The sequence below is a fragment of the Scleropages formosus genome, chromosome 6 (assembly GCF_900964775.1).
Source record: "Scleropages formosus chromosome 6, fSclFor1.1, whole genome shotgun sequence".
In the NCBI taxonomy this organism is placed as follows: Eukaryota; Metazoa; Chordata; class Actinopteri; order Osteoglossiformes; family Osteoglossidae; genus Scleropages; species Scleropages formosus.
Window position 1 is genome coordinate 12,606,928 of NC_041811.1, and position 11,373 is coordinate 12,618,300.

At 41.6% G+C, this 11,373-nt stretch overlaps 1 protein-coding gene across 1 annotated transcript; it reads right to left on the minus strand.

Moving 5' to 3' along the window:
• Positions 1–1,431: 1,431 nt before the first annotated feature.
• On the minus strand, positions 1,432–9,709 carry wbp1 (WW domain binding protein 1). Its single transcript, XM_018740288.2, has 4 exons — positions 9,391–9,709; positions 7,914–8,016; positions 7,285–7,452; positions 1,432–6,053 (listed from the first exon to the last, which is right to left on the minus strand). Exons 1-4 carry the CDS (start codon positions 9,451–9,453, stop codon positions 5,539–5,541), a joined length of 849 nt encoding a protein of 282 aa, XP_018595804.1. The 5' UTR covers positions 9,454–9,709; the 3' UTR covers positions 1,432–5,538.
• Positions 9,710–11,373: the final 1,664 nt, after the last annotated feature.

Here is an 11,373-nt window from a genome sequence, read left to right on the forward strand (position 1 = left end):
CAATTACTTCAAGTTATTGCTGCTAAAGGTGGTTCTACAAGCTTGTTCATCTGAGGTTGTATTTACCTGATTAAGACCTGCTCAGGACCAGATGATTTGTACTTTCTTTTTCACGACTGTATATGTGCTTCGATTACAGTAAAGCGTTTGACCGCATGGATCATGACAAGCTGTGGAATTGCCTGAAGCAAATGGGCATCCCAGAGGATCTGGCAGAATTGATACGATCACTCTACGTGAATCGGGAAGCTACAGTCAGGACAGCATTTGGCAATACAGACTGGTTTGAGATCGCAAAAGGCGTCCGACAAGGATACATCCTATCACCGGCCCTGTTCAGTCTGTACACTGAAACGATCATGAGGCGATGTAATGTGGATGAATCACCAGCTGGTGTGAAAATTGGTGGGAGGAACATCAACAACCTTCGATATGCCAACGATACGACTTTCCTTGCAGAAAGTGATAAGGACCTGGAATATGGTGTTGGAGGAAAATGCTGCACATGCCATGGACATCAAAGGTCACAAGATGATCCTAGAGCGAGTCAAAACAAAGATATCGCTGGAGGGCAAAATCACCATGCAACGGCTCTTATACTTTGGTCAGATCATGCGAGCTAATTCCTTGGAAACAACATTAATGCTTGGCATTGTCAGTGGGATGAGAAGAGGACGTCGAAGAACACACTGGCTGGACATAATCAAGGTCAACACGAACATGCCCATGAAACAACTGAAAGAAGCGGTCAAAGATCGTAAAGCACGCAGAATGATGATCCATAAAGTGACTGAAACTCGACCTCGACTGAACGGTTAAAATATCTTCATCATATGCTACCATGAATGGACCAGCTCAAAATCCACATTTGAAAATATCTGAAAGTTCTAGAAGTTAGACCATGGTTCAGTTTAACACAAAAATCAAAACACGTCATAGGAAAAACGTGTCGGTATTCGTTTTATTCTGAAATCCACTGTCCAAGAACACTACCTTGCTGGACACACTGATGTGACAGGAAATTACAGCAGATACGGACAACGTTGACTGGAGACAGAATGGAGAGGTTCTCGAGTCGGCAGCCCTTCTGTAGCGCTCAATTTGCTGTCCATGCAGCTGGGGCTATTACTTCAGCCCAGTGGCATGCATTTCAATAAATAGCATGGATAAAGAAGCATTTGAGAGGCAAGGGCTCATACAAGAGAGTACCACAGACTGTCAGTGTAGACTTTCAAAAACAAAATAACACTAACATTGGTTTTGGTTTTACATCCACCAAAGGGACCAAACTGATTGCAACTCTGCTTTCATACATAGAAACTTGGTAATGGTATAAGAATTAGAAACTATCTGAACAAAAAAATATCATTCTGAACACCATGTTTGCAAAACAATGTAGAAATGATAATACGAGTCAGGACAGCAAAGATGTCAGTGTGAATGAAATTTTTATTTGTCATAAATGTGTAAATGCAAAAGATATTTGGCATTAAGTCCTGGATATTATTGTCAGTCGTGTTGAAAAAACCCACTATGTACCAAAATGTGGTTCCACAAAACATTTTAAATTTGAGCATGACCCATTGCATTCTGTGAGCTGGTGATGACAACCAATAACCATCTGCAACATTTTCTGATTCAACTCTCAACAAAAACTTTTTGCAGGAAAAACCACCCTACATGATGGCTTTGCCATTTTTTGCCCCTGGAGGTAACATGAGATAAATAAGTATTTACAGACATGAAGTAATATGGCAACAACACATTGTTCTCCAGCAACAACAACAACAAAAAAAGCACCCCTCTAGGACACAGTGCAGCATGTATGGAGAATATTGCTAGTACTGAATACTAAAGCAAACCATTACAAAGGATATATTATTGCAGCATATACCAGTGGGTTACATTTTTGCATAGCCTAGTAGGATAGTACAGTACTAGGGGCATATGGGGTGTGGCTAAGGTCCAGAGGTAGAATTAGGAGAGGAGGATGGATTGGTAATTGTTAGAGAAAGAGTCCAGAGGTGCAGGGTGCTCCTAACAGGCACACCCCAAAGACACAAGTATTTGGATGGGGGGGGGGGGGACAAATAAGCAGTTGAGAGAATATAGATGGGACTGTTCAACCCCCCCCCCAAATGCAGCCCAGACATGTCAAACACAGAGGAGTTATGAAATGCACAAGAACGAAAGTGATTGAACAGGCATCAATTCACATACAAACAAGAACATACCTCGAGCTCTGAGGATGCATTTGGACAAGTTTGGTATACAGGGCTTTCATGCCAAAGGTACAAGTGCTACCACATCCTCAGAAACAGGGTGCATTACATGTGAAGAACTTCTCAAAAGAGCCCAAAAGCATAAAACAGAGGCACTCTGAACCCAACATGGACAAGTGCTCTGCAGAGGAGAGACCTCTCAGCCTAACATCAGCAACCTGTCAGAGTATCTCCACCACAGACTGATTTACTAAGCTGCTCTGTGCAGAGTGACATGGCAATATTTGTTTTCGCTTCCTTGAATTACACCTTACATAACATGTTTAAAATAAACAGAATCATGTAAACAAACTTATGATCAAGAAAATGCATACAATTTTCCAGAGCCAGGGTGCAGAATCAAAATAAAAACATCAGCTGGTTTAAATATAGGGCAAGCCCACGAAATAATGAAGCACAGAGAATGTGGGGGATACTTTTATATATACAATCTACAAAAATGGGTGCCTTGTATGCAAGGAATATGAAAACAATGGCATTTAATAAAGAAAAAAATGACATGTGTACCAGGTTAACTTAATTAAGCCATAGGATTAATGCATCCATTACTCAAACAACAGTACAGCCCATCTCTATCCAGGTCAAGCATTGTGCAGACAGAGGAAAAACGCCTGCCGAGAGAGTACTTGTGCTTCGCGCTTCCTTTAGAGGACAGCTTACACAAGCAGAAAGATGTTACAAATGAATAACCGTGAGTTTGTTCTTAATAGACTAACAGCAAGAAAGGAAAAAGTGTCACCCAGATGAACACAGAATGGACAGAGGATTTTCCCACGAGATGAAGTTGTGATGCCAGGAGGACCATGGTGGCCCTCGTCAGCATGAGCACACTATGAGCGGCTCCTGGTTGCTCACACTTCCATCCCATATCTCCACACTGACATGGTGGAACTGGAATGTGCTGAGTGTGGGGTTAAGGCTTCATCACCCAGCATACGAGCACGGGCGAGAGGTGACTCATCTGCCTGAACATGGGATAAGGGTATTTATGACCTGCTGGCCACACCTGACCACTTAGAGAAAATCCACTGGAGGAAAAAAAAAATTTTTTTTAAAACTGACTATTAAATTACAGAGCTGTAAATTATATTGGTATTCAGCTGTGGCTACAGAATGCAAATGCAATGCCCAACACTTACAAATGTCTCTGTGTTTATTAGCCCTTTTTCATTTCGTAAACACGGTAAAACCAGATATGGCCTGGCCAGTGGAACACAAGATTAAAGGAAATATTTTGGGGAGGGGGAAGAAAAAAAAAAAAAAGAAAAAAAAAACCCCACACAAAACTTTTGCACACAGCATGCAGTTGTATTTACATTTGTCATCAAGTGTTTCCCTACCTACATTTCTTTACCATTTGTACTTTCCATGGCACAACCATTTTATATCTAGAAACCCAAAATTCAAATACTTCCATTTCTAACGGGTGTTAATGATCAAAAAGACCAGCAAGAGCAATCCAGTATCCATTAATTTTACACAAGAACATCCCCTCCATTATTAACTTTCTTGGCATCCAATTTTTAGAAATTGAGAGGAAAGGAGGTTTTCTCTTTAAAAAAAGAAAACACCTACAGCGGGAAAAACATCCAGCGTCTCGCTACATTAAATCAAATACCGTTTTAACCCCATACATTGACAACCACACTACAACATGGCTGAATCTAAGCCAGATCACTCCTCACTTCATCAGGAGGGATATGCACAATAGCACACTGTTGGAGACCGTTTCCATTGGAAAAAATCTACTAGACATCTTGTCATAAAGCTGAATGTTGTTGTGCTAGATATATTTTATTAACTTTCCTTGACATAAGAACTTCCCCGACTACCGGTACTTGTTTGACGCACGTGGCAGTGAGTTGCCATGAGCTTCAGCCTCATTCCTGCAGCTGCTTACCTGTGTAAGCTGTGGACACCTGCAGGAAATAGTACTGGATATCTTTTCTGCCACCTGTGTGAAGTGCACACAGCAGATACCAATAAGACACAAACAATAGAAATGATGGTGTACACAGAAATAAAATTAAGGGGGGGTAAGCCACAGTAAGAACTCACAGAACCCGTTCCCTTGAACACAATTTCTCAGTGCATCCTACAGTAGTGGTCTTGGGGCAAGAGTGTAAATCAAAACTGATACAAAAAAGGCGTATCTTTCAAAATTCTTACATCACAAAAATGGTGCCCCTGTTTTTTTGCTGAATAAACAGGTATCAGTAAAAGCAGAGATTCTAATACCAACAAACCTGAATCACTCAGTGCACGTCACTACCACCACAGCAACAGCGCCCAACATCCCACATGAATCATGTCTCATCTTTCAAGGGACGTCCCACACACACCCCCCAATTACACAGCGTTTTATTACCACGGCCCTTGTATGCCTGCAGTCACTGAGACTCTTTTTATAGATGCTGTTTTGCAGCCACAGCATTAGGACAGCATCCCGCTGGTGATATCGCCTTCCATTTGCTCAGGCTGAAGCAAACAGCATTGCTGCTGGTCTAGCTCCGCCTACCTTGCTTTGGTCCACCCCCCTCAAACCTGCAGGGGTGTGGCTACTGACAGTCCAATGAGGCAATATGGTGAAGAACACATTGTTCTTTCATTTGTTCCTACACCATAGACAACATCTTGTGGGGACAATATTAGCTCACAGCTGTCAACTACTGAATCTCACCTTGCACAGCAGAGAGACTTTCACTGTCTGTGCAAAAAAAAAAAAAAAAGTCAGACACCCATAACAAGATCATCAAGGACATAAAACCGATCTTCTCTCATAGCTTATCTTCACACAAAGAGTCCTGTGTGCTGCAGCCTTTAACTTAAGCCAGAAAGTGATAAAATGCCTGTGAACCTTGGGAAAGGGCTCATCACAGAAGCAGGGCTGAGAAACAACCAAGCAACATCATATGAAAACACCCTCAGCTTCACATGTGAACACAAAGTTACCCCCCACCCCACACCAGAAAGAGGGGAAAACTTCTCTGTGATTCATCTGTTTCACATAGGAGAAGAAGAAAAAAAAAAAAAAAAAAAAAAAAAAAAGAGGACAGCGAGAAAATGTCAGTTGTCATCATTATCATTATTACCATCATGAGGAAACCACTTGAGGTTGTCTGGATAACTAGGATGTGGATTCCACTTCTCCTTTTCTTCCTGATACGTTTGGATGTGGTTTTATAACAATAATGTTGACAACGAGACAAGTGAGCCTTTGCCCCAATTCCCTCAATTCCCCACGCTGCATTGTTTCTCAGACTAGGCTGTCTCCGCTGTTATTGGAGGTCACCGGAGCTGGGGGGTGGGCGTCATAAGATTGTTTTCTGTGTCCGCTGGTGTCGCGCTCAGAGCAACATGCCCCTCCAGTACCCTGGCACAGACGTTCTTCCTCTTCCTCCTCCTCCTGTCCAGAGCTGTCCCCGGCATCCACCTGACACACACACACCTCGATCCCAGAGTCGCCCGTCACATGTCTGCGGCGGGTGCTTAGCTCTTCAATGGATGGAGCTTCAGCCAGCTCTGCCTCAGGCTGTGCTGATTGACCAGGAGACACCGCACTGTTTCCAGCCCCTGGTGAATCTGCAGCCTCCTCTCTACTTTGCCCAACCTCTAGAGAAGACTCCAGCATAACAGGTACCACTGGATGTGAAATGGGCTGTACAATGGTGGCAGAGACTTCAGGAGGAGCCTCAGAATAAGGTGGAGGGGGGGTCGGCGGGTGACCAACCACTTCCTCGTAGTCTGGTAGCTTGCAGTCTGTCCAGAATCCTAATCAAGAGAAAGAACACATACAGGAACAGAAAATAATATTTAGTTCTAAGTTCTAGTCAGAGTGCTTTGAATACATAGGTGATCAATTCAAATCTCAGGCAAGATTCAGCAGTGTTGCTTGAACTTAACTAAGTTCTCTGAGGGGAAAAAACTCATTACAAGTTTTTAATGTATTAAAATATTTTATCAAAATTTCCTAAATATTACATATAAAACATTGGGGCTTGTATAAACTCTTATTCAGCATCTATTTCACAACTGAAATATGGTTTAGACTTTGTAAAATATATAATAAAATAGTTTGTCAAAATTTTCTAAATATTACTATATATGGTATAAAACACGTGGGCATGTGGATCTTTTATTCTGCATTTATTTTACAAGAGAAGTGCAGTTTCCATTTGTATGAGATGCTACTTACCCAGAATGATTTAAACTGTCACTGAGGCAGAAGTGATTCAGTATCACTATCATATAATCTAAAGTGCAGTTTATATCTGTAACAGATTTAGCACTTTTTAAAATACACTGAACCCAAAAAATGTGTTTTACTTAAAACATACAGTTTACACTGCAGCATTTTTTCTTTTATCTCACCCATAGTGCTTTTTTCTGCCTTCTAAAGTGAGACTCTTGAAAAAAACCATCTTGTAACTAAGCCAAATGATTCAGGGTTTGGTAACCTCATCCTGCCAGACCTGGGTTTGTTATGACTTCCTCCATTACTGGGTCAATGTGATTTACAACTGTAATAGTGTTGTGTGCCAGATGATCCCAAAGCAACGTAAGCACATTAGGATCTATAACTACAGAGGAAGGCTGCCCTGGCAAAACTTTAAGAGTTTAGATTTAAAAAATTTAAAAAAAGTTGAGCTTTCAAAACATTACATAGATGACCCATACATAAGCACTGCTGAAAGTACTGTGCAAGTCAAAAATGTTAAAAGTCATACATCTATTATTAAATAAAAATAATAATTAAAAAAAAAAAAAACATCCCAAATGAGCAACCCAGTACCATGAATTGTGACATCCCAACTTCGCAAGACCAGCTGAATCACCAAGAACTGGAAAATCTTGCTCTATTCCAGTTTTTCACATCCATCACTGTCTATACTTATTTCTTTTTAAAAAAAAGTCATAGTATAACTTGCCATGACTAGTTCAAGTTGCCAAACAGTTCAGGGACAATGACACAACATGAGATGGATTTAGGGATGGGACTCACGCAGGCCAAGGGGCGGTGGAGAGACGAAGGAGCTGGAGGCACCTTGATAAGCCATCAGGCTGATCTCCCGCTGCCGCTGCTCCTGCTGCAGCCGCATCTTCACCCGACGGTGGCGGTAGGCGCAGCAGCAGCTCAGCATGATGATAAGGGTCCAGACCAGCCAGAACCCTGTGGAGCCCCATCAGAGTTAACATCCATCAGCGGCAGCCTCTTTCCAAAGCTCATCCCTACAAAAAACCTCAACTATTAAGCATCTTCAGAGATCCTAAACCCAATATTTCACTCTGACCTATACACTGAAGAGTACTGAAGGGTGGGGCTTTATCACCACAATAAACATACCTATATATAAAAGCTGTACACTGCAATTTGTTCATCTTAGGTAAAAACTGAAATTACTCTTTTGCCAAATAACAGGCAAAAATTAATCTAAGGTGTTAAAGTGAGGCATTGTCATATCAGAAGTAAAGAATTCCAAGAAATACCAAACATTAGCAAATTTTGTTATGATGACAAAATAAAGCTAAGCAGTAGAGGGACCTCTTTAAGGCACGAGACAAGAAACTGCACAGATTGTATGAAAGAGACAGAACCACAAGGGAGAAAGAGGGATAAGAAAGTGGACGTACACCACAGTTCGTAGTAGTAGGTGCAGCACTCGGTCTCTCCGCAACAGTATCCCATCTCACAGCGATACTGCTCTTTGTCGACCCCAAAACAGAACTCCTTTCCCTGAAGAAAAGAACAGAAACCAGAAAGTTAAACTTGAAAGTGGCAAAGAGGTTAAAGTCATCAGCTTACACTCAGAAGGTCCCCAGTTCAAATCCTCACTCCTGCTGCAGAACCCTTGATCAAGGTACTATGAATTACTACACTGTAAGAATGTGCAACTGCATAAACAGTTGGAAGTAGTTTAGTGTACAAACCTAACACTGAGTCACAAAGGTGTCAAAAATTAATAATAAATGCACATTCTTCACACCACACTCGCATTCTATGCAGACAGAAGAGCATGTTTCTGTTCACATAGACACCAAAAATCTGGTAGACCATAAAACCCACTAAGAAAAAGGGCCTATTTATTAGAACGTCCCCAGGGGAACCAGGAGATGGGGGATGACCAAACCACCTAAATTCTGACAGTTTCCACTAAAACCATTAGATCATGTTCCACATAATCAAATTATATTACAATACATGTATATATTGCAATCTGCGCTTGACTCCTCCTTGCAGGGGTGTAAAAATGGGCACAAGTCAAGTGCTTCAACACACTTCATAACCACTTTTAAACACTAACAAATTAACTACACACACAGCTGGTGTTTTATTTGGAGAAGAAATAAAATTAATTTGAAAACAGAAAAATGTCATAAGCCGCTACTACTAAACAAGATGCATGATCATGTGTTGGACTTGGTCTTCAAGTTTACTTTTCAACGTATGAATAAACAAAACCAACAATATGGTTCAGGAAAATCATAATTCTTTACTTACACGTCACAAAAAAATGTGCTCAAATAGATTTTAGGTTTTTAAAAAACTGCAGAAAAAGGTGGGCAGTTAGTAAAAAACAGTTCGTATCCTCGCCTGAAAAACTGCAGTGCAGGTCAGATATTTTAAATAAAAGCAGCAAAAGAATACAACGTTGTGATTCCGTAAAAGTAGCTTAATAACACCGTCGTTGTGTCATTTTTATGTGTTTCATAACTGTTGTCTGCGTAGTTGCGCAAAAAATAAAACTAAAGAAACAAACATCCACGCGATACGACGAGTACAACTAAGTCTTCCTGTGTTGGGGCATCTTTCATTTTGTGACGGTAAAGTTGGAGGGCGAAACGAGGGGTCTAAAAACGAACCAAACCTCTACAACAACTTCGACATAAACTGTTTTTACGTTTTTTGTGGGGAATTTGAACCCAAGAAAAAAAGCAGAAGCGGGTGTCCTCGCGCACGGTTAACGGCCGTTTTCACGGAGAAGAAAGACTGACGTCACCGAGCACTCCGTCCTCTCGCCACACAATAGGCGGCCTGCTCTCCTACCGCGATCCCCGGACTAAAGTCATACAGCGACGCCGAGGTCGAAGCGCTACTCGGCGGCCTTACCTGCACTAGACAGGTCCCAGTGCAAAGCAGCCCGACGAAGTGTGCCAGCGTCTTTTGCGGCATGTCTCTTTGTCGCTGGCCGAGGACGCGACGGAAACCATATAGCTGAGGAACTGAAAGGAAACCGTGTAGCGGAGTTATTTCGCGTTAAAAGAAACCCGTAGCCCCTTTTTACATGCTTGCCTGCTACCTCGCTCGCTAAGCCTACATTATTTTGTGCCCGTTCTGCCGGGATGCGCGTTCACGGCGACACCCAAGAGAAGTGAGTGCGCGCGACCGACGGGGGGCGTGATAGACCGACACGAGAGAAGTAAAGAAGCTGAGCCATCAGTCGAGTCTGATAAACGTGTTTTACACGCCGTTGAACGCAGATGTCCTATAACATCAACGTGTTTTTAAGTGTTTGTAATTGTTACAATCTTACAGAACAGCACAGAAATCTTACCCTCCCAAGAGAATTATGTATAAGCTATTTATCAGGGGAATAAGTGTTGGCAGTACCACATATTTAATCAGAGGCAGAGCAGTTACTGTCCCAGTGGACATAAAATTAGATTTTTATTTATTAGATACTGACGTGCTTAAACTGCAAGTATACCTGTGGTGGTGACAGCTGTTAGGTGTATTCATGTGCTAATGAAACAGCAGTCAGAGACTGATCATGCATTTCTTTAGAAACCAAATTGCACACATACCGTGTCCTCCAGCTTTCAGTTTAGAATGCATGGGGTGTCTTTCCTGTAGAAAATGGTCTAGAATTTACTCGGACCTTACAAGCTCTTCTTAACTGAATATAAAAACACAAATTGTTGTTCTAAGCAAAGGACTGGTGTATTATTTTTATTATGAGGAGATGTAAGTTGTCTGAGAAAAGCAAATACTGTTTATGTGTTATGTTTTAATCGTGATCATTACTGAGCAATTGTTGTGAAATTTATTCCTCCAATATAGAGGAGTCTCAAGATGGCCAGACAAACTGTTTCATACAGGTAAATGCACCTTGTGGGCAGTGTACATCTAGCAAAAGGATCCCTTCAGGGACCTGTGCCTCCAGTCTGGATTTCTCCTTGCTTGTCTTGAGCAGATCTCCATTTTCTTCCGAAAGCTTTGATAAGATGCTCTTCCCATCTTAGGGACAGCCTTCCCAGTCCTTTTGATATTGGTAAGTGACCCTGACAGTGCAGCTGTTGTCTTTCATCCTTAACCTGCTCATCTCTTTCAAGTGATGCTGTACAGCATGTCTTTGGGAGGAAACCCATGCAGACACAGGGAGAACATGCAAACTCCACACAGACTGAGCAGGGATCAAACCCATGTCCTTTCGCACCACCCAGGCGCTGTGAGACAGCAGTGCTACTCGCTATGCCACCATGCTGCTCACACCATTGCTGCATCATCTCGGATTCCCGTTTTTCTCCTTATTTTTGGGTGTCTAATGTGCTCATTTTGTTGATGTTAAAGATCCTCCTTTCTATTGCTCTCTGTTTATTGATGAGATTTTTTTCTTTGACTAATGTGGTATTCCATGTTTCACCACCATAGCTTACAGCAGGGAGGATGTGGCTGTTGTGCACATAGTTTTCATGTCTAGTTAATGGTTTGTAATTTTGATTTTAACCAAAAGCACAGAAACTAAAGCGTTACTAATCATTAATACTAAGATGACCAGGCACATGATTTATTATTGTAGATTGCAGTTATTGTCATTTGCTTAGCAGTTTGTCCCTCAAGCTCCCATGTCGTTCTGTGAGTAAACACAGCCTTTCTCCTGTTTTCTCCTGCTATGCCCCTAAACTGTGGAATTTCGTCAACTGAAGCATCAGGAAATCTCACACTTTGGACACCTTTAAACTGAGGCTTTTTCAATACTCAGAATCGATTTAAAGTGACAGAAATTACTCACTTTTTTCCCCTCCTGGAAATCGCTTGTTTCAATAGTATTTGCATTACACTCCTTCATTATTGATTTTGTTGTACAACATC